At 39.8% G+C, this 23,456-nt stretch overlaps 2 protein-coding genes across 6 annotated transcripts; one reads left to right on the top strand and one right to left on the bottom strand.

Annotated features, from left to right (window-relative positions):
- The first annotated feature begins 5,686 nt into the window (after nucleotides 1–5,686).
- Nucleotides 5,687–13,368, top strand: LOC136177428 (transmembrane protein 272-like). 5 transcript variants are annotated; one of them, XM_065950634.1, is made up of 7 exons: nucleotides 5,687–5,822; nucleotides 6,176–6,405; nucleotides 6,489–6,686; nucleotides 6,935–11,966; nucleotides 12,070–12,120; nucleotides 12,228–12,410; nucleotides 12,911–13,368. In XM_065950634.1, exons 2-4 carry the CDS (start codon nucleotides 6,357–6,359, stop codon nucleotides 7,141–7,143), a joined length of 456 nt encoding a protein of 151 aa, XP_065806706.1. In that variant the 5' UTR covers nucleotides 5,687–5,822; nucleotides 6,176–6,356; the 3' UTR covers nucleotides 7,144–11,966; nucleotides 12,070–12,120; nucleotides 12,228–12,410; nucleotides 12,911–13,368. The 5 variants fall into 5 exon arrangements, with proteins under 5 accessions (XP_065806706.1, XP_065806707.1, XP_065806704.1 ...); XM_065950635.1 differs by having other exon boundaries at nucleotides 5,788–5,826; XM_065950632.1 differs by lacking the exons at nucleotides 5,687–5,822; nucleotides 6,176–6,405; nucleotides 6,489–6,686 and having other exon boundaries at nucleotides 7,139–11,603; nucleotides 11,894–11,966; nucleotides 12,046–12,120.
- On the bottom strand, nucleotides 13,112–22,204 carry pcolceb (procollagen C-endopeptidase enhancer b). The gene is made up of 9 exons (XM_020629199.3): nucleotides 22,046–22,204; nucleotides 20,148–20,256; nucleotides 18,093–18,351; nucleotides 17,793–17,917; nucleotides 16,289–16,425; nucleotides 15,552–16,174; nucleotides 15,376–15,456; nucleotides 14,716–14,886; nucleotides 13,112–14,283 (listed from the first exon to the last, which is right to left on the bottom strand). The coding sequence occupies exons 1-9, from the start codon at nucleotides 22,129–22,131 to the stop codon at nucleotides 14,153–14,155; spliced, it is 1,722 nt and encodes a 573-aa protein (XP_020484855.3). The 5' UTR covers nucleotides 22,132–22,204; the 3' UTR covers nucleotides 13,112–14,152.
- Between the last annotated feature and the right edge of the window lie 1,252 nt (nucleotides 22,205–23,456).

The raw sequence follows: 23,456 nt of genomic DNA on the forward strand, positions 1-23,456 counted from the left end.
ATGTTCCTTTGAAGGAGAATATGAGGTGAGCAGCTGCCTGTGCTAAAATGAGCATCTTGTGAGTTAAAAAGATCAAGAACTACATAGTACCTTTGTCCACAGGGGGGTGCCAAATCCATACAAACTGAAAGTTTGTGGAAAAAGAGAGGCCCTCCTGTTTTTTGTTGCTTGTTCTTTTTTATTTACTTTAGGCAGATAATTATCCTCTTCTTTTTTTTTGCTCTGTTGACTTTCATTAACAAACTGTTTTCTTTTTCCACAGCCATCATGCATACATCGCTCAGCAGGGTAACAAGAGTGAGTTCTGTCAGATTAGGCCCCCCTTTAGGAAGGTTTCTTACTGCCGATAGAAAAATGTGCACTTTGCACTCATTTGGTATGAGTTTGTGAGCCCTCAGGGGCCCCCGACTGGTAAGGGGCTCCAAGCTGTTGCCCGCCTTTCCTGTTGACAAGCAGCGCCTCTGTGCGGACCTGTGGGTCTGACATAAAGTACAAAGTAAATTATGGTTGTCAAATAGACTCCTTTTCTCTCTGTCAGGTGATTACAGTGAATGTTTGAGAATAAACACTCTGTAGTACCACCTCTCAACCACTAGATGTCAGTCTATGGCTACAGGAGATTACAAATGACCACATGGTGTCTTTTCTGCTTATAGCTTTGGTTCGAATGTTCAGCCTTCAGTTACCGGAACATCACAGCGTGGTCTTGTGAAGTAGTTTTTCACTAACTTCTAAAAAGACTGAAACAAACCGTCTAATCTGAAGAAGGCAGTGTAACAGGCAAGCCTGAGCATTCTTGTAATGTTACCACTTCATACTTAAAATCTGCAATTCATTTCTTTAATGGGGTCCTAAGTCTATGCTGTATTCCCATAATGCACTTTGCTAGATGATCATTTGTATTGCACTGCATCAAGAAGTCACTCCTAGAAGGGTTCAAAGTTGAGATACTATCATCATGGGCAACAGGGTCAAGATGCAGGAATCAAACAAAGAAACTTTTAGGTAAACAGGTTTATTTCATCCAATTCAGTCTGCAGTCTTAAATAAGCAGTCGGCAGGTGAATTCAATCTAACTAACGAGGGACAGAGCGCAAACAACAGCCAATCAAAGGGGGAGGGGAGAAAGGGAGAAACCAGGGCCCTTTCTGAATAGTCACAGTTCAGTATGCACTACGTACTATTCAGTATGGAGTTTCAGTATACTGAACTTTCGTGGTGATTCAGTATGCATTGTTTGGGTCCACCTCAGTATACTGAACATTTCAGTATTGATGCAGTATGGATTGGATGCGTGTTTTCAGGAAATGAATTGTATTTTACCACCCACAATGCTGTGCAAAATTAAACGTAAATTGTCACGTCACTTCTCAAAATATAAACAAACGAGCGTGGATTAATTGAATACATTTTTATTCTAGAGTTAAAGTCCCTACTGAAATCACTACTTTTAATTAACAACAGAAAATATAACAAATGTCTGCATTATTATAAAACCGTTCCCCCTCTATCTAAATAATGATTTCACTATTTAAATGCGTCTTTATTTGTTTATTTTACTTTATATTCTGTATATTACTGTCTTTCATTTCCACTTTCCTTTATGTAGCCTACTGTATGTTATTTAGTTATTTAATCTTTTACTTGATTTACATTGTGATATTGTTTGTTGTTTACCTGACTATATGTGCATTACTCTTCTTTAATAAAGCTAAACAAAAAAAAAAAAAACGGGTGGATGCGGCCGGGCCGGGTAACGTTAATGACATCACTTCCATACTGAATGAATCAGAAGAAGTAGGAACAAATATCTGCCTACTGTGCACGCCTACTGAATTGTAGGTACTAAACAGTATACAGCACAGATAGTAGGTACTGTCTACCTGTCTACTGTCTACTGCCTACTGACAGATTGAGTAGGTACTTGGCAATTCGGATACAGCCCAGGAAGTGTACTAAATAGTGATCGTTACTACACTCCTAGTTCACTCTTTACATTGTTTAATGTCACTTTGTATTGCTGAAGTTATGAAGTTAATATTAAAATAACACATACATGGACATTAAATGGAGAGTTGCATAAGATGATGTAGGACTCAATACATTTAAAGAGACGGGGGAGGGAAACGTGTCGTGTGGAAACTGGGTAGAAACAGTAAACTATCGTATGTAAAGGACAGAGAATAAAGTCTGACCACAAAATGTGTTTTATCTCAATGAGACGTGTCAGGTTGCACTCAGATTGAGAGCAAGAAGGGAAGTTGTTTCCCACTGAAACTCAAAAAGGGATTACCAAATAGACATGGGAATGATGTTTCTCAGATTCTCTGGTTAACTGCTAGCTTGGAAACATGGGAACTGTAAAACTGAAAAATATACACGATTCAAGAAATACAAGAGAATAATCAGAGGTGCTGATTGTCAACAGGCAAGGCAGGCAACTGCCTGGGGCCCCGGGCCAGTAGGGGTGCCTCGAGGGCTGACAAACTTTACACCATTGCAATGGCTCAAAATTTTCCAATGACAGTAGGAACCTCGCTAATGGGGCCCCATCTGACAGCACTCACTCTCGTTGCCCTGCTAAGCATAGCATGCATTGGTGTTTTGAAAACCAAAGACCAAAGAAAGAGTAACAAAAAGGAAGAGGGGTAAGCGTTGGAACACTGGTGGTGAGAAATGCTGGTTGGAGGGCCCCCAAATTAATTTAACCAATAGACTGTAGAATAGCCACTGAGAATAATCCTGTTTGAAGCTAAAAACACACAGGGAGTCTGCTTCTTATGATATGTTGAGTCAGTGCTACAGTCCAGCTACTGTAACCGGTGTGCCTGTCCTGCTGCACTTCTAAACCTCACTGCATTCACATCGCTTACTTGTACTAATATCTGTGTTGTGTTCTATTGCTGTGACTCTGTAAAGTCTCTGTCAAACCCTTTTCACACTTACATGCAGCTTGTCAGACCGATCTCAGTTTGTACATGTTATGATAAGTCCTCTATGCACACCAAAGTTAGCCATGGAGTGCCACAAGGTTCAGTGCTAGGACCAATTCTCTTTACATTATATATGCTTCCTCTGGGAAATATTATGAGGAAACACTCCATACAGTTTCATTGTTATGCAGATGATACTCAGCTTTATGTATCAATGAAGCCCGATGGCACCAGTCAGTTATGTAAGCTATAAACGTGCCTTAGGGACGTTAGGACCTGGATGACCAGAAATCTTTTGCTACTTAACTCAGACAAGACTGAAGTTATTGTGCTAGGCCCTAAAAACCTCAGAGAGACTTTTTCTAGTGATTTGACATAATTAATGACATCAGCCTGGCATCTAGCACCACTGTTAGGAATCTAGGAGTTCTATTTGATCAGGATATGCCCTTTAGCTCTCACATCTGGCAAATTTCAAGAACAGCCTATTTTCACCTTCGTAATATATCCAAGATCAGGAATATCCTGTCACAAAATGATGCAGAAAAACTAGTTCATGCATTTGTTACCTCTAGGTTGGATTATTGTAATTCTCTTTTGTCAGGGTGCTCTGGTAAGTCTCTAAAGACTCTTCAACTAGTCCATAACGCTGCAGCTCGTGTACTGACCAGAACTAGGAAAAGGGACCACATTACTCCTGTGTTGGCTTCTCTGCACTGGCTCCCTATACAATCTAGAATAGAATTCAAGATCCTTCTTCTCACCTACAAAGCTCTAAATGGCCAGGCACCATCTTATCTTGAGGAGCTACTAGTGCCGTACTGCCCCTCGAGAACATTACAGTCCCAGAATGCAGGCCTGCTAGTGGTACCTACAGTCTCTAAGTGTACTATGGGAGGTAAGACCTTCAGTTATCAGGCTCCTCTCCTCTGGAATCGTCTTCCAGCCGGGGTCCAGGAGGCAGACACAGTCTGTATTTTTTTAAGAATAGACTTTTTGATAAATCTTATAGTTAGGGCTGGTGCTGGTGTAGACCAGCTCCTAGTTATGCTGCTATAGGTTTAGACTACCAGGGGAACTGACAGTTTTTTCTTACCACTGTAACTTTTGCTGCTTTGCTAAAGTGCTCATGATGGATAGGCCGGGTCTTTGTAATACAGCAATAAGTAAGGTCTTTTACCTGCTTTTTGTAACATAACAATGAGTAAGGTCTTTTTACCTGCTCTTTTTTAATGTTAACAGACAAAGAGTAAGGTATTTTACCTGCTTTTATAAAGTGTTTTGAGATAACACTTGTTATGAGTTGACGCTATACAAATAAAAATTGATTGATTGATTAACATAGCCACTGTGTATATTTCATTTTGCTCATTGTTGCATTAGTATGTCTGAGCGAACCTGCGGGCAGAATTTGAGCAACAAAGGGTTAAATCAATGACAAGACCGTCTCTGACTAAAACAATACAAAAAGATGAGTTGTTCATTTTTCATGTGACTAAAGTGCTTAAACAGACAGAGAGAGTGAAACATGTTGAGTGGGAACTCTGTAAAAACAGAAAATGATTTTAAGTAAAGCAGATGGAAAAAAGTGTGACCACACTACGTGTTTAATCTCATGTCATGTGATGTCTCACACATGGAGAGAAACAAGGGGAAGTTGTCAAAATGAAAGTGGGAAGGGGGAAGTTATACGGAGCTGGATCAGTCTCAATCAAAGAATAATGCACACAGAAGGATTCACAAATATATCTGAGGATTTATCTGTTTGACTCTCTTCATAAAGAGGAAAGACAAATTTGCTCCTATTAGTAACAAAAAAACGTGTACACACACTTCCAAACGCCATTCGATCTGCAGAGTCCCTTTGCACCTTTAAGAAAAAGATGAAGATCCAGCTCTTTCATGAATACCTATGACCTTAACGATGATGATGACGATGGTCTCGATATTACTGATAACGATGATGGTAATGACGATGGTTTTGTTTGACAACGACAACTTTTAAGATGGTTTCTATACTGATAAGAGCTCTCAAGAACTGCCATCAATGTTGTGCTTTGCCTCTTTGCACTGCCTGTCAGCACCTGTAGCTCCAATCAGACTCAAAGTTTTGTTTCCTTTTTTCTAGATCCTTGCTTGTGTTGTACTTACTCTCTGATGTACGTCGCTTTGGATAAATGCATCTGCTAGGTGAATTGTAGAATTGTAGCTCTGGGTCTGCAGCTTCTTTATCAGTGAGCAAGGCGCTCTTCATTGCTAAAAATGTGCACACCACTCAGGACAACCTCAGGGTTGTGATGACGAGGCGTAAAAAGAGATGCTGTGAATACAGAAATCAGAGTTCATCACCATAATGACATTTTTACTTTATATGAGTGCTGCATGTAGATGAATAATCCCTGCTGTGTTCACATAGCTCACACAAACTCCACATGGAAGCTCAACTTAAGGGCTGGCAGGGTAAAATCTGAGGCAATTCAGGGTGGAAAAAAAGTGCATTCACACATGCAGCTCGTCCCCAAGTTTTTTCTGGAGAGTTTTTTTTGTTTTTGTTTTTCTTTTCTTTTGTGAAAACATCATCAGAGATCATACACCAGACAACTATACCCATGGATGTGTTCTCCTTACTTTAGTTGCATTATGGAGGAGTAATTGTATTTCTTTGTAAGGAACAATACATCTTACATGTTCAAAGTTAGCATATTGGAGGCGCCGGTAGTGTAGTGGTTAGTGTGTGCTCGATATAGGCTATAGGAAGTTGAGACACACAATCGAAAGAACTTTTTTTTGTGGTTCCACATTTGATGTGACGTAACTCTCAGTTCCGTCTCTTTTCCAGTTTCCCTTCGAGACGTCAGTGACAAGACGCTGAGGAGCTTGCTTATAACAGTAGGTGACTATTTTTTATTATTCTAAAATCCTTTTTATATCAAAACAATTATTTTTGCTTATGAAATACATTTACTGCTCATTGTTATTGTAGCTAATGGGGATCCAAATAAAAAAATAGTAAATACAGTAGTAACCGATTCATAGTAAATGATTATTAACTTGTGATTAATTTCAGCTTATTTGAATTTAAACACAGTCTTCTATGAAAAAAAGTTCCCCCCATGAATCAGAAAAACATGTTGGGAGAAGATCTTTGAATATTGTGTGAACTTCAATCATCAGTTTATATATAAAAGAATGTTGAGCTCTCGTCATGTTTTTAACCACGTCTGTGTCTTCTTCTTCTTAAGGTTAAAGTCCTTCTACAGTCCTGCTATAGAATGTCAAACAGCAGACTTGTTCAACACATCCGCAGACCTCCTCAACCCCCCCACTCATCCTAGGTGAGACTAACTGACAATCAGAGTCACACTCACTCAGGCCTGTTTGTTTAAGCTGCATAGAGAAAGAGAAAGTCTCCATTGGTTCACCATGTTTTCTGTGTTCCTCTGTGTCATGCCCATCGCTCAGATTGCAATCGGTGAGTGATTGATGCACGTTTAGACCTACAGACATTTTAAGAGTATTTTGATGTGAAACCACAAATCTGATGTTCTCCTTCAGGTGCGATATACCTGGATGACTGTCCGCGGCAGCACTACATCCCCATCTATCTGATCGTGGTGGGGGTCTTCAGTCTGGTGCTGTCGTGCCTGCCCTGCGCTCAGGAGCCCGAAGAGGGGACCACGAACCCGCTCAGTCGAGTCTGCACCCCCTGGAACTCTCTGTGCTCCTTGTTTCTCTTCTGCTGGTTTATTGCTGGTGAGTTTGAGCCGCTGCAGCCTGATTGATTATAAAAGAGAGGGCCAGAGATAATGAAGATATACTGTCTCCACAGAAATGAAGGGATAGATAGAGAATGATTTCTTACATCAACATGATAAAGTCAGATAAGAATACCCGGTTTACTGAGTGTCTGTGAATTGGACTCTTTACATGTAACCTCCCTGCTGATACTTTCTAAAACATATTAACATAAAATACCACCATGTCTGTGTTTTTCCCTCCAGGTAATGTGTGGATCTACTCCATCTACCAGCCCAACTACACCAAGAACTCCACAGATATAGGTTCCTATTGTAATAAAACTCTATACCTGTTTGCCTTCTGGACCACCACCCTGGTCTACATCCTGCTCGCCGTCTCCCTGATCGGCAAGTGCTGCGTCCTCGGCTGCATGTTCCTGTGCGGCCGAGCTGACCCCGACGACGACGTGTAGGGACAGAAACAAAAGAGCGAAGGCGACAGGAAGCAGCTCGTCGGGGCCCACACGTTGATCCAGTAAACAGGCTTAAAGTTGACTTATAATATAAGATATATTAATTATGTGTGTGAAATAATTTTAGTTACCACTTATATTTGTGCAGAAAGATACTTTAGAAAACAGGAAAAAAAAAAATATAGAATGAAATGAAATACAATCAATGATGTTTTAAAGTCAAATAGAAAACAGACAATTAAAACATCTATATAAAAAATGTTTTGGTCAGACTCTTATTCAACCAATAATATTCCACATATTTGCCACATGCAAGGGGAGAAAAAAAGATTAAGAGAACAAAGTTGTTATTTAAGGCTTTGGTTAGTCTTCATGTTCCTTTGAAGGAGAATATGAGGTGAGCAGCTGCCTGTGCTAAAATGAGCATCTTGTGAGTTAATCATTTAGTTTAGCTTTGAGATGTTTGAGGCACATAAGCGCCACACAGTCAGAAGTATATGATTCAGAAAATGTCATCATAATGTGTCTTACTGAGCCCGCACTAAGTGACACAAGCTATTCCTCGTGTTTCTGGACACACTGGCCAAATGTCTCTTTTTATTTTAAATACTGACAAACTGTGAACTGTAGTGATTATGTCCCTTTGTTGATGTCCTGTATTTATATTTCTTGTGCTTTTTTTAATAATGATATGGACGCAGTCACAATTTCTCTCTTTTTTCTCTCCTATAGGCAGATAATTATCCTCTTCTTTTTTTTGCACTTTCATTAACAAACTGTTTTCTTTTTCCACAGCCATCATGCATACATCGCTCAGCAGGGTAACAAGAGTGAGTTCTGTCAGATTAGGCCCCCCTTTAGGAAGGTTTCCTACTGTCAATAGAAAAACGTGCACTTTGCTTTGGTATGAGTTTGTGAGCCCTCAGGGGCCCACGACTGGTCAGGGGCTCCAAGCTGTTGCCCGCCTTTCCTGTTGACAAGCAGCGCCTCTGTGTGGACCTGTGGATCTGACATAAGGTAGAAAGTAAATTATGTTTTTTTAATAGACTCCTTTTCTCTGTCAGGTGATTACAGTGAATGTTTGAGAATAAACACTCTGTAGTACCACCTCTCAACCACTAGATGTCAGTCTATGGCTACAGGAGATTACAAATGAACTCATGGTGTCTTTTCTGTCGAAAGCTTTGGTTCAAATGTTCAGCCTTCAGTTACCGGAACATCACAGCGTAGTCTTGTGAAGTAGTTTTTCAATAACTTCTAAAAACACTGAAACAAACCGTCTAATCTGAAGAAGGCAGTGTAACAGGCAAGCCTGAGCATTCTAATGATGTTACCACTTCATACTTAAAATCTGCATTTCATTTCTTTAATGGGGTCCTAAATCTATGCTGTATTCCCATGATGCACTTTGCTAGATGATCATTTGTATTGCACTGCATCAAGAAGTCACTCCTAGAAGGGTTCAAAGTTGAGATACTATCATCATGGGCAACAGGGTCAGGATGCAGGAATCCAACAAGGAAACTTGACTTTCAAGTAAACAGGTTTATTTCATCCAATTCAGTTCAATAACGAGGGTAAAAGAAAACACACATGGGATGGTTTGAACATCAGTGCAGTGCTGAACGGCCGCCCCATGTAAGGATGAAAAAGATTAGTGTAAGGGAGTGCAGTCTTAAATAAGCAGTCGGCAGGTGAATTCAATCTAACTAACGAGGGACAGAGAGCAAACAACAGCCAATCAAGGGGGAGGGGAGAAAGGGAGAAACCAGGAAGTGTACTAAATAGTGATTGTTACTATACTCCTAGTTCACTCTTTACATTGTTTAATGTCACTTTGTATTGCTGAAGTTATGAAGTTAATATTAAAATAACACATACATGGACATTAAATGGAGAGTTGCATAAGATGATGTAGGACTCAATACATTTAAAGAGACGGGGGAGGGAAACGTGTCGTGTGGAAACTGGGTAGAAACAGTAAACTATCGTATGTAAAGGACAGAGAATAAAGTCTGACCACAAAATGTGTTTTATCTCAATGAGACGTGTCAGGTTGCACTCAGATTGAGAGCAAGAAGGGAAGTTGTTTCCCACTGAAACTCAAAAAGGGATTACCAAATAGACATGGGAATGATGTTTCTCAGATTCTCTGGTTAACTGCTAGCTTGGAAACATGGGAACTGTAAAACTGAAAAATATACACGATCCAAGAAATACAAGAGAATAATCAGAGGTGCTGATTGTCAACAGGCAAGGCAGGCAACTGCCTGGGGCCCCGGGCCAGTAGGGGTGCCTCGAGGGCTGACAAACTTTACACCATTGCAGTGGCTCAAAATTTTCCAATGACAGTAGGAACCTCGCTAATGGGGCCCCATCTGACAGTACTCACTCTCGTTGCCCTGCTAAGCATAGCATGCATTGGTGTTTTGAAAACCAAAGACCAAAGAAAGAGTAACAAAAAGGAAGAGGGGTAAGCGTTGGAACACTGGTGGTGAGAAATGCTGGTTGGAGGGCCCCCAAATTAATTTAACCAATAGACTGTAGAATAGCCACTGAGAATAATCCTGTTTGAAGTTAAAAACACACAGGGAGTCTGCTTCTTATGATATGTTGAGTCAGTGCTACAGTCCAGCTACTGTAACTGGTGTGCCTGTCCTGCTGCACTTCTAAACCTGACTGCATTCACATCGCTTACTTGTACTAATATCTGTGTTGTTGTTCTGTTGCTGTGACTGAACAAAGAACTCTAACCACAAGCTGCAACTGGTTTCTCATATGATATAAACTGTGCTGGCTGCATCTGTTACAAGTGAAAAGAAAACCACAAAAGTCTCTGTAAAACCCTTTTCACACTTACATGCAGCTTAAAATAGCCACTGTGTGTATTTCATTTTGCTCCTTGTTGCATTAGTATGTCTGAGCTAACCTGCGGGCAGAATTTGAGCAACAAAGGGTTAAATCAATGACAAGACCGTCTCTGACTAAAACAATACAAAAAGATGAGTTGTTCATTTTTCATGTGACTAAAGTGCTTAAACAGACAGAGAGAGTGAAACATGTTGAGTGGGAACTCTGTAGAAACAGAAAATGATTTTAAGTAAAGCAGATGGAAAAAAGTGTGACCACACTACGTGTTTAATCTCATGTCATGAGCTCAGGTCTACCTCACATGGAGAGAAACAAGGGGAAGTTGTCTAAATGAAAGTCCAGCTGTTTTATAAATAGTCCGGCCAATTACAAGGGGGACGTTATAAGGAGCTGGATCAGTCTCAATCAAAGAATAATGCACACAGAAGGATTCACAAATATATGAGGATTTATCTGTATGACTCTCTTCATAAAGAGGAAAGACAAATTTGCTCCTATTAGTAACAAAAAAACGTGTACACACACTTCCAAACGCCATTCGATCTGCAGAGTCCCTTTGCACTTTTAAGAAAAAGATGAAGATCCAGCTCTTTCATGAATACCTATGACCTTAACGATGATGATGACGATGGTCTCGATATTACTGATAACGATGATGGTAATGACGATGGTTTTGTTTGACAACGACGACTTTTAAGATGGTTTCTATACTGATAAGAGCTCTCAAGAACTGCCGTCAATGTTGTGCTTTGCCTCTTTGCACTGCCTGTCAGCACCTGTAGCTCCAATCAGACTCAAAGTTGATCGTTTGTACTTACTCAGATTGTTTCCTTTTTTCTGGTTCCTTGCTTGTGTTGTACTTTCTCTCTGATGTACGTCGCTTTGGATAAATGCATCTGCTAGGTGAATTGTAGAATTGTAGCTCTGGGTCTGCAGCTTCTTTATCAGTGAGCAAGGCGCTCTTCATTGCTAAAAATGTGCACACCACTCAGGACAACCTCAGGGTTGTGATGACGAGGCGTAAAAAGAGATGCTGTGAATACAGAAATCAGAGTTCATCACCATAATGACATTTTTACCTTATATGAGTGCTGCATGTAGATGAATAATCCCTGCTGTGTTCACATAGCTCACACAAACTCCACATGGAAGCTCAACTTAAGGGCTGGCAGGGTAAAATCTGAGGCAATTCAGGGTGGAAAAAAATTGCATTCACACATGCAGCTCATCCCCGAGTTTTTTGTTTTTGTTTTTTTGCTTTTGTGAAAACATCATCAGAGACCATAGACATACACCATACAACTATACCCATGGATGTGTTCTCCTTTCTTCAGTTGCATTATGGAGGAGTAACTGTATTTCTTTGTAAGGAACAATACATCTTACATGTTCAAAGTTAGCATATTGGAGGTGCCGGTGGTGTAGTGGTTAGTGTGTGCTCGATATAGGCTATAGGAAGTTGAGACACACAATTGAATTCACTTTTTTTTTGGTTCCACATTTGGTGTGACGCTAACCCTCAGCTGCTATATGACATTAGTTTCCCTTCTAGACGTCAGTGACAAGATGCTGAGGAGCTGCTTATAACAGTGGGTGACTATTTTTTATTATTCTAAAATCCTTTTTATATCAAAACAATTATTTTTGCTTATGAAATACATTTACCGGTACTGCTATTTTTTTGTGAATAACTATTTATTGAATTGTTTTAATTTTTTGAATTGTACACAGAGCCAGAGAGAAATAAACAGTCATCCAACCAAACACTTTGACGACATCATTAGTTTGATATGGAAAAAAAGAAAAAAAGGGATAGAGAGTCATGTCAAATGAGGGGCACTTCAGAGCAGACACATTATGTTTCTTCTCTTTTGAGCAGAATATGGCTGAGAGTCTTCAACACATCCGTAGACCTCCTGCGGATTGGTGCAAACCTCATGCACCAATTTTAAGTGAGACACAGCAATATGTGAAAATGATGCACATTTCTGTTACTTTCAAACGAACCTCACCACACGGTGCATTTAACAGTGTACCTCTTTGTCTTTACCACAGTTTGTTTCAAGGCGATTGTATCTCTCCTGCCTTTCGCTGAACTCGCGATAGGTATGATTTTATTCTTTCAAAACACAAGCCAACCAAAGGTGGTGATGGCAATTACCATCAAAGAGTGTAACCCCCCCCCCAGAAATGAATGTTGTTGCATCTTGTAGGAGCAAAGTACCAGTTTGATTGCCCGGTCCAGCGTTACATTCCAATCTACCTGTTGGTGGCGGGAGTCATCACCCTGCTGCTGGCCGTGCTCTCCATCTCTCCCTGCACTGCCGGCTTCGGGAATCACAGCAAAACCTGGAGCTGCCTCGTCTCCGTCTTCTTCTTCTGCTGGTTCATCGCTGGTAAGATAAAACACTGGAGTATTTGTCAAACTAATGCACAATTAATGCACTTACAGTGGTGCAGTTTAAGATACACAAATCTATGTGTCAAATCTACTTTTGCTCATAAAGCAGTGCACAATCTTTGCCTTATGTGAGGGGCTGGGCACAAAGGGGTTGGATATGACTTGATTATACGTGTGTGTGTGTTTTATGAGTAACCTGAATTGAAACAAAAACTCAAAAAGGTAAATCTACTCAACTCTAACAAAGGAAGTTAGGCTTTTAGCTAGTTGTACCAGAAATCTTCTGGAGTTGGAGGAGACCAAAACAGAGCTAATGCAAGATCATGAATGTATTATAAAGGTGATTCTCCTGACTGGTTTACTGCCCCCTACAATTATATGGAAAGTGAACAAACAATTATATGGGAGCATTTTTTTCATAGGTGTTCGTGACAATTATAAAGCGTTGTGTTTAATTTCTGTGAGAACCAATTGTCTTTTGGTCTTTTTCGGCAGGTAATGTTTGGATTTACTCAATCTACGAACCAAACTACAACAAGACGGCCCCCATAAACACCTACTGCAACAAGACCCTCTACCTTTTTGCCTTCTGGACCACCAATGCAAATTATATTCTCTTAGGTCTCCTCCTTGTATCTAGCTGTTGCCGCTGCTTTCTGTCTGGTGATAATTAAAAGAAAACAAACTCTGACAAACTTATAGATTTGTTAAAGGATTTAATGACAGTAAACATGAGAGTATTCACCTGTGTGTGTTCATGCCAGTCAGGCCTGCCTTATTGAAGGAGATCCCATCACTTCAAACACGAAAATCACACATGGGTTTATTGTTATGAAAGCCCCCCCCATCATGATTTACACACAAACTACCAAGGAGTAATTCAAATTGTATGTATACCCTGTTCAGATGTGTAACTTTTAACAACATTTTAACAATTAAAAAATTAAAAATGTTGTCATTACCTTTTAGCCTTGTGTGTAAAGATATTTGAAATATCAAATATCAAATGACTACAAGTACTAATGGAGCTCGCAAATTTGGCTGAGTTAGGGGGTTGGAATTTGGGGTTCAGAAGTTAGGGTTACAGAGTTAACTGCAAAAAAAAAAAAAAGATTAATTAAGAAGATTATAATTAAGATGTGTAAAACCAAAACATTGAGCTCAAAGTTGCTAAATGCTTAAAAGGTTTTTTGCGCCAAGATTCCATTTGCAAATCACATTACTTGGAACAACTGGTCCATTTTATAAATCAGAAAGTTGATTTTTTTAATCCACAGTGCACAAGTGAATTTTTTTTACTCTCCAATAAAAGAAAAACAATCAAGGATCACAGATAAAATGGGGGGGAGCATTTAATCTGTATTTCTTGTCCATGTCCATGTGGATATTACCATTCTGTCAAGAGCCTTAAGAGATTTAACCTTAAAACTGACTGCTTTCATGAAGAATATAGAAATGTAAAGTCAAGTGGCTTAATTCAATGTTAAAAATAATCTCAAGCATGTATATCATATTGTGTATTTGAGATCCATCTTTATAACGTAGTTTTATAATTTACATACAAAATATTATATTGAATGCCTCGTTTAGTCTTTGTAAGATATTTCTTACAACACTTTTGCATTATGACAAAAAATAACATTTGTATAATAACTGATAATATTTTCACTTTAAATCTAAAGTAACATATTTTCAGAGGGCTCACTGTCCATCTGATTGGCTTGCTGGGCCGTGATGTCAGCACGATTTCTTGGAAAGGTTGAGAAGTGCTTTGGTGTGGATGGGCTTATAAAGAAGCGTAAAGCTGGAGGGGGTGAGTAGACCGTTGCCCTGTGCGTCGACTTTTCCCATCAACACGTAGTTCTTGCCTGAATAAAGAGACAAAAAACAATAGTGTGTCAGAAAATGAGAAAAACCAGAGGAGCTAGATGGACTTTTCATAGTTTGATTCACCCCCCCAATATGGTAAGTGTCAATCTAAGATGATACTCCTCTTTCATTATGATTTTATATAGTACAATACATCATTAGGAATACAGTAAAATCACATAATCATCGCATATTCATTTAACAATTGCACAATTAAAGTATTTTCTTTGTATATTTTGGTAAAATAAAGAATCACATCATCTGCATAAAAAGACAGTTTTTACTCTTACCATAACTGAATTGTAAAAAACTGAAAAAAATCATTTAGTTGCATCTTTATGAACCTGAAAGTTGATGACTCAATAGTTGCATTGGTTTGCGAGGCGAAGAGGCAGGTGTTATGTCTGTAAAAACAGACAGTTTTTCCATACCTTTGAGTATCCCAGGGCATCTCTTGCAGGTAGAGTTCAGTGTGACGGACATGACGGGCCCTGCTTTGGTGATGTTCAGGCGTCCAGGCTTATAAGCCTTGATTAGGAACACTTCAACTATGGCTGAGCCCCCAGGACCAGCTGTCACAGATGTAACCTTACCCGTAATCACTGAAAGAAAGAGAATGTATCATCAAACTACTCTAAATTATTAAGAATTGCAAAGTTTAATCATGGAGTCTATCAAAAATAGAACCATGCCCAGAAAACCAACATCAACATATTTTCAATTTCACAAAGTGCATTTCCATCCTCTAGTTTTCATAAAAAATTGCTTATGTTTTTCACCATCTTGTCTCAAGACTTTTCTCCCAATACTACTTCTTCAACGGTATAACGGCACCAGGTTCAAGACTCATATACACCTACTGTTTATCTCTATATACCAACTCCATATATTTGCATTACAGTGAGTAAAAACATGAAAATATGCATTTTCTTTCCAGATTTTGGGGAAAATTAAGTTTAAATATGTGTACCATTTGAATGGAAACCTGTCTAAAAAGGAATACAAAAGACTAAATGGGTTAAATAACATTTTGGAAAGAAAGAAATGCAGAGGAGATTTGTACAGTCTACATGGCAGCTGATGTGGCTCACCGAAGTCATGAGGGCAGAAGCTAGATTGGAGAGTTCCCGTCCTTTTACAGGGTTGTGTACACAGTGGGTTCAGTGGTAAAGCTGAAGCAACAACAAATGCAAACACGTTAAGCACTTTAACCATCTTTAATAATACAGGTGTTCTAATATACATACATGGAAGTTTGTCCACTTACGTTTCCTGCTCACGATAGGCTTCTTTGTCACTGTTTTGCTAACTCCAGGTTTAGGTGTCACTTTGGGCTTCATCCTTGGTTTGGCTGTTGGTTTAACTACACTCTTAGATGTTGGCTTTACTAGTTTGATGTTGGGTTTTAATGTGGGCTTGATCTTCAATATAGGCTTACGTGTAGGTTTAGTCTTGATGCTTGGTTTCATTGTTGGCTTAATAACCTTAAATTTGGGTGTAGGTTTAGCTCCAGGTTTAGGTGCAGGCTTTTTCACAGGTGCTTTGGGTGTGGGTTTGGCTGGTTTTGGTTTAAGAGTGGGTTTGACGATGGGTTTTTTTGGTGGAGGTTTTATTGGTTTCTTCACCAGTGGTCTTTTGGTTGGTTTAGGGGTAGTTTTAGGCTGGGGAGTAGGTCTAGAGGTGGGGGTTGGTTTGGTTGGTTTTCTTGGCTTCAAAATTGATTTTTCTGGCATTGTGGTGGTCTGAGGTCCATAGATGAAATCTCCTCCTATCGTGGGCGACCGAGACCCACGGGGCACACTGGAGTAGTGGGCCATGAAGCCATCTGAGGTCACACTGAGGTCTGAGACAAACTGGACCAGGAGTTCATTCCCATTTGTCACTATAATTCTATGGAAAAGGAAAGAAAATGCATGAGTGAGCTCAGATGGAAGTCTTAAAAATGGGAAACTTTGAGCAAAATGTTTTAACTTTTCAACACCCATTTCATATCAGTTATCTCACCCTGGTACCCTGTCTCCACAGAACTTCCCAATCCGCCGCGAGTTATCCCTTTCTCCACCATTAAACAACGCCACATAGTCGTAGCGACAGTACGTGTCGGGCTCCAAGTCCAGCTTCACAAACTTCACCTCAATCACCTGGAGAAGAGGTGGTAATGAAAACACAAACTCTGAATTTTATGATGGGGAATGAATGGTGTGAGCTAGTTTATTCCTCATGAATCTAGTGCAGCTATACTGAAGGGGTGATGTTGGTGCAGGAGGAGGGACAGGCTCCTGAAATACAGAAGGGCATTTACTAACTCTCACTTCCGTCCCTCTTTCCCAACATTCAATCTCTTGGCACACACGAACACACCTCTACGCACTCAATGAAGCCTTTCATTTGAACTTTGTCACAAGGCCGCCATCATTTTTACAAACACACACACTTCACACACATTACGTTAGGGATGAGAAGGGAAACATTTCCTTGTGATGGGCCGCTTCATTAGTCTTCTAATTTTTTCAATCCTCATCCTGTATCAATCAGCACTATGAAAAACACCCTTCTGAACTTAGTATACGTGAAACTTTTTATGTAGAAATATTTTTAAAATTTTAACCTTTTTAATTGAGATACAATAACTTAATATACTTTAGAAAATACAATGTTGCAGAGAAAAGTAAGGTCAACTTATCTGAGAGTGAAAAGTCCATATCAAACAATTTAAATATTCTTCTTGGCCTAGCTAGCCCAAGATAATAATGATTATTGAACAAAAATTTTGCTTTTATGTCTGTATTCCGCTCAAGTAGATAAAACAAGGCTAAATGTCTAGCTAGCCAAGCAAGTTTAGGTTTAGCATTTGAGAGGAAATAACATATTGAAAAGTTATTTCTATACTCGAAAATTTGAGGCTAAGTAAACTAGCTACTGAGCATAAAAAGCAAAGGGTAGCTCCTGTTCTAGCTAGACTTTACTTTACACTCCTGCTATTTCATCTCATGCTTCAACATATAAACAATATTAGCACACAACAAGGTGGGAGCTAGCTAGCTTAGCTGTCTCTTTCCTCAGATGTTGGGACAGAAAATTATCTGACTGCTCAAACTAACAGAAAAGAGTAATCATAAGTGTATGTTGCTTATGGTTTACCTACATTTGATTTAAAGTTAGTTTACTTCTTTACTTTGGGTAATTTTCTAACTATTTAAACCACCTTGAGAACACAAACGCACTAATGTGTCACTGTGTGAAGATCAATAACATACAAATTTCCTGTTTGTAGTGAAAACATTTTTAACCGAAGTAGGCTACATGTCTAATCTAACAAAGATGTATTAAAGACTACAAAAATAACTAAACATTTCAGTCAACTACATTATTATTTGTTGTTTAAACGTACCATAATCCCTTCAACATTCATGTTAAAATACTGACATTTCGCTCTCTGAGTTTTTAAAGACGTGTTGAATGTGCACAACCAATAAAAAACAGCATTTATACTGTACAGTTTGCTCACATTGCTTGGTTCAACAGAGATGTGCCATGAGCAGCTGATGCCCGCTGGGTAATTAGAGTTGGGCCAGTTTGGTGTCTTGACGGAGCCCTGCGATTTGGTCAGCCTTCCTCCACAGAACTGGTTCTCTGTGCGGGGAAAAAGTCACAGAAATAAGTCTTTGGTCATTTTTTTGCATAATGTTTTTATTTCAGAGAGGATTGTTTGAGCCTTAGAATTTTTTTTTTTTTTTACAAAAATAAAAAAATATGACAGAGGACCACTACTTCAGACGTCCATGCTTGTTGAATAATGTGTCCATACCTTCCATGTGTGGCTTCCCAGCGCTGAAAGCAGCTAGAAAGCCTCTCCCCCCAGTTGCGTCGTCTGACACCATCTCTAACATCATGGTGTTAGAGGTGGAGATAAGAGCGCCCGGTCTGAACGTCCCACAGAAACGACCCAGTTTCTGGACTAGGCGGGAGTGACCGTTGTAGACGTCCAGGTAGTCATAGCGACAGGTGGGGTCAGCCTCCACGTCGAAGAGGCGGAATGACAGCATGACCACATGACCCTCTGGGACCTGGAAGGAGAAAAAAAAAATTGTTGGAAAAAGATGTTGATAAGAGTTTAACTTAAGGAAAAAGGATGCTTGGAAACAATTTTCTTTGTAGAACCAGAAAATGCTCACAGGCTCCTCCTGAAATTTAAAGTCAATAAAAGGTTTAACAAGAAACCAAAAGCCAATAAAATCATTTAAAAGGTTTTAATTCACAAGGTCACCATAAACACTCCTTTTGTACATTTTTCTGAACATATTTGCTTTGAAATTGTTGTTATTTTGGTGCTGATCGTTGGCTTAATTAGTTGAAGTGAAACAGGTGTGCGTAATTAGCTCGCGTAGAAGTAGAGCGTAAGTGGATGTTTCGAGTTGCAGGAGGAGGGGTTAAACTGGTCAGCCAGTTTAAAATGTTATTCTATCGCAGTTGGTGTAAACAAGAGTCTATAAAGTTCGGAGATAAAGCACAGTCAAAAAGCATAGTAGTACAGGTTTATATGTAGGAGCAAACAATACATTATGATGTTGCAGTGTAACTTTAGACTGACTGTGTGTATGGATGGTATTTTTAAGGATTCTGCGCTAGTTTGTACGATCGTACATTACAAAACTAAATCAACTTTCAGCTGTACAGCTTTGGTGAAAGCATGGATGCAGTGCAAACCTAACAGAACTCAATAACAGGAACATCACAAGCATTGCAAACTGAAAAGAACAGGACATCACACATCCACTGAACACTCACCTCACATCCCTCAGGACGGAGGTACAGAGCAATGAGATGCAGTAAGGCTCGCCTTGGGAAAAGCCTGATCCCTGCTGTTATAGCTGCCCAGAACAAAAGTCCTCACTGAACAGGCCAGAGTGGGAACTCTGTATGTGTAATACTCTGTGTTTTTTGTATGTACTGTATGTTCTTTGGTGGGAACTGTCTGTCTGGACAGAAACGTAGCTGTGAAAAATAATTTCCCCATGGGGACGATGAAGTCTTAAGTCTAGTACTGTTGCCTCACAGCAACCTGGTTCGAATCCCTGTCAGACGGAGCCTCTCTGTGTGGAGTTTGCATGTTCACCCTGTGCATGTGTGGGTTCTCTCCGGGTACTCCGGCTTCCTCCCACAGTCCAAAGACATGCTCGTTAGGTTGATTGGTGACTCTTAATTTGACCGTAGGTGTGAATGTGAATGTGGCTGGTTGTCTGTCTCTATAAGTCAGCTCTGTGATTGACCGGCAAACAGTCCAGGGTGTAACCCCGCCTCTCGTCCAGTGACGGCTGGGATCGGCTTCAGGATAATGGATGGATGGATGGAGGGATGGAGGGATGGAGGGAGGGAAACCATTGTGAACTAGATAGCTTTTTTGAATTTATGCGTACAAGTAGTAGTTCTGGACAGAGTATTCCCCTTGTAAACCTACACAGGTGTTTTCACTTATCCTAGCTGATTGGTTGGAGCTGGTCAAAGATATAATCTTTTAAGGATCATTACATGAGTTCAATGAACCTCAGACGCTTATAAGGATGAAAAAGGTGTAATTAGCCCACCCTAATAGGAGCTGTCTGCACAGCCCCACACAGACTGAGGGAGGGAAATACGGTCTAATCAAGCTAAATATCACATGTGAAGGTTGACTTTACAAGTGCAGGGGTTTTAATGTTTTTCAATCATATTTTACATTTATTTTGGACCCAAAAACTCCCAAAATGAACCTTTAAATTATTACAAATAACATTTTCACACACTTCCAACAAAACTTGCCTAAGCCTGATGATATAATGATCCTAGCAGCCACAGATTTAATAATGTGATTAAAAGGACTCACGGTGATGTACCAGGTGCATTTACTGTTGGGTTTGTAAGGACTGGGGAATCCTTCACTGGCCACGATGCCTGAGTCTACAACCAGGTGGCCTCCACACAGGAAGACAGGCCTAAAATAAATTTAAAAAAAAGGAAAATGTCACAACCAACAGTTTCAATATTTAACTTTGCATGCTTCATCGGAGGAAAACGCAGCTCGTATTTTGCAGCTATACGTACGACAGCAGAGGCCCTGCATACATGCTGCAAACCACAGCGGCACAGTCTGTCTCTGTTCTCTGAGTGTGGGGAGGTTCCCTGTGAGCTCTCCTGGTTCATGTTTTTTCATCAAACTTTAAAGCGTGCACACTGCCGACATACAGTATACCTGCTGTAAGGTGTCGCTACACTGTAACTGTACCACAAGAAAGCTGCACATAGATGTAACATGAACTCTACTTTAACAGAGGAGCACTTTAAAATGCTGCACACACACACACACACACACACACACACACACACACACACACACACACACGGGGGTTAAGTGATGTACACACCACACACAGATAAACACAGATCAAAGCAGGGGCCAGCCTCTACTTTTGATTTCACTGCTTGTTAACGAAGACGTCTGCTGCTCTGGCATGTGGCAGAAAAGAGCTCTGTTTTTGTAGTTTTGTGCTTTAGCAAGAAAGAGACCAAAATAAATTGTCTTTTTCCTGGCATTTAGCTGCTTACAGTTTTTGTTATGTACTTCAGGCATGTGTTTTGTGTCTGCTGTGGTGCTATAAGGCCACATTTGGCAAACAACAACAAAAAAAAAAGTCCAGTGGCGGTGCAGTCCCTCCCTTCTGACCCTCCAGGGCTAAACAGCCCACAGGCATGTGTTTGTCTCTCATGTTCAATTTACACCCTGTATGTGTGTGTGTGTGCAAGTAGCTCCAGCAGTGTGCGCTCCAGGTTCAAAAAACATCCAGAATGTATTTATTTTTCTATTTTATTTTTGTTTCATACCACAAGACTCAAGAGTGAAATAATAATCAACATGTAACAATAACTAAAGACACTAGGTAAACACAAGTGAAACATTTTGATTTTTTTCTACCTTTTTTTTACATCTTCTGTGGTTTTCAGTACACAACAACGACAAGTAATGATCAATATTTAAGGAAAACTAGAGTGGGAAGTGGTATCAAACAGCGTGAGGAAAAACTGGATCGGTTTTCCAAACACAGCAGCAGTTTATTACAATCAACATTTTAAAAAATCCTAAAGGAAAAGAGGTAAACAAAACTAGGCAGATTTGTTTCTGAAAGATTGCATGTGTTGCATTCATACCACATTTACAGGCCATACAATTACACCTGGTATGTGATATTCTGCCACACTTTAAAGAATCTGCTACAAGACTCGTGAACAATAAATGTTATCACCATTAGAGACACCTAAATTAACCCTGATCAGGTGTTTATAATGGAGGAGACACTTCTTTCCATTTTAACCAGATAGGGTTTCATCCTAGGACACAAACACATTAAGTTAAGAGGTAAATGGGAACATTTGTTGCCAGTTTTGACAAAAACATCACGTGAGGACAAGCGACTGTAGGCCTACATGTGCCCAGTTTAATCACTGCATCAATTACAGCATACTGTCATTTCGTGTGTTTATGGGACGCTAACCACATCTTCCTGAAAAACTGCAGCCTTCTAATTCTACTTCACTTTTCTGTAATCATGATACTGCAGCCAGGAGATGAAATAACACACAGCAGTTTAAGATGTGGGCTTGAAAACGGACGGCATGCCACATGTGCAGGATTTTTTTTTTTTTTTTAGGGAAAAAGATGCACAAAAAGGACATTGATAGCCATATTGGAAGTATTTCACTCTCTCACACATACACACGTTTGCTTACCTGGTGAGGTTGGTCTCAGTCTGCGCTTCGGTCCATCCCAGTGTCAGAATGACAAAAAGACACACAATCCACACCCTGTCCTCCATCCTGTTGCAGAGATTAGGGAAAGACAGGAGAGGAGAAGAAGAGGAAGGAGGGAGAACTGCACCCAGAGGGGTGGAGAGCGATGCAAGGTTCAAGAGGGGAGGAGAAGGGAGAGGAAGGGATGGTCGAGGAGGAGGTGTGTTATGAAGAAGAAAGGAGAATTAATGTGACTGAGAGGATAAAAACGCTGTTTGACACACAGGGATTTAACATTAATTACACTGTAAACTCAGCCACAGCCAAAAGCAATAAGGATATACAGTCCAGAGTACAGTTTGTGTTATGTTCTGGCTATGTGCTGTTGTTGTTTAACATGTAGCGTAATGGAATATATGGAAAATGTATGTTTCTGCAGACAGAGTGCCACTGTTGCTAACAGGAGCCAGGTTTTCGTTCGCCTCACTGGCAACTAGGAAGCTCTATTTGGAGAAGTTGGGCTTTGGTCCACACAGAAATATCTCAACAACCATCATGGACGGCTTTCATGGTGCCCAGAGGAAAAATCCTACTTTATATTCAGACAGAATGCAAATCACCTTCTACAGGCAGCGAATTGTTAATAAAGTTGTTGAAAATCACAAAGAAACACAAATTTGCCCTGGCTAAAGAAATAACTGGAACTAAAACAAACATACCGGTAAATATCTGATTTTAGTTAAGCCTAGAGGACATGCAACAACATCTAAACTAAGGAACACAGCCTAGCATGGTTTGTCTGTCCGTTGCTAGCGAGCTTAGCGCTAACATAATTGCTGCTCGAGACAAAACTAAAGTTTTGGTGAAATGTGCTGAAAATGTGCATTACTTTCTTTCCACGTGAAAATGGAGTTTTCCTCTGCTGCCATCAAGAAGTGTTACATTTATGATAAATCGATGCCCCGCCTGCTATCAATTTTTTATCACATCCAATTATTATTTTTTACTCATGTGTCACCACAGGTTCAAGATTTTATGAAATTAGACTTACTACAAATCCCTAACCTAACAAATGAGAACAAAATAAAATACAGAATTGTTAATGTAATTCATGAATAAGTGTAGCAGGTGAGCATTCACTGATAGGGGTGTGGGAGCTCATGGCTTGTCTTTACGACATCATAGTGTAATATACATTCTTAATTTATAAGCCTTGCAATATTTAGCCAATGCATCTCCTACTGTACATGTGTCTTTTTTCTTACTTAAACTCTTGTATGTTAAGAGGTGTTGTATTGTTTGTGGCTAAACATGCTAGTAGCATTATTCAATAGGTCTATATAAGCTGTTCCCATTTTTTGTATCTGCTCCTAAATTGGGGGTGATTAAAAGTAGTACATTTTTTTAAATT

This window comes from Labrus bergylta, chromosome 22 (assembly GCF_963930695.1).
Source record: "Labrus bergylta chromosome 22, fLabBer1.1, whole genome shotgun sequence".
NCBI classification, from domain to species: domain Eukaryota; kingdom Metazoa; phylum Chordata; class Actinopteri; order Labriformes; family Labridae; genus Labrus; species Labrus bergylta.

Bases quoted from the DNA above. Each gene is read 5' to 3' on its own strand.
- pcolceb (XM_020629199.3), bottom strand. From the start codon at position 22,131: ATGGAGGACAGGGTGTGGATTGTGTGTCTTTTTGTCATTCTGACACTG. The intron at 16,426-17,792 runs GTGAGCAAACTG...CCTCTTCTCCAG, and splicing joins TCTCTGTTGAACCAAGCAAT to GTGATTGAGGTGAAGTTTGT. The intron at 16,175-16,288 runs GTGAGATAACTG...CCTTTTCCATAG, and splicing joins TGTGGAGACAGGGTACCAGG to AATTATAGTGACAAATGGGA.
- LOC136177428 (XM_065950631.1), top strand. From the start codon at position 11,837: ATGTCAAATGAGGGGCACTTCAGAGCAGACACATTATGTTTCTTCTCT. The intron at 11,967-12,069 runs GTGAGACACAGC...TCTTTACCACAG, and splicing joins ACCTCATGCACCAATTTTAA to TTTGTTTCAAGGCGATTGTA. The intron at 12,411-12,910 runs GTAAGATAAAAC...CTTTTTCGGCAG, and splicing joins CTTCTGCTGGTTCATCGCTG to GTAATGTTTGGATTTACTCA.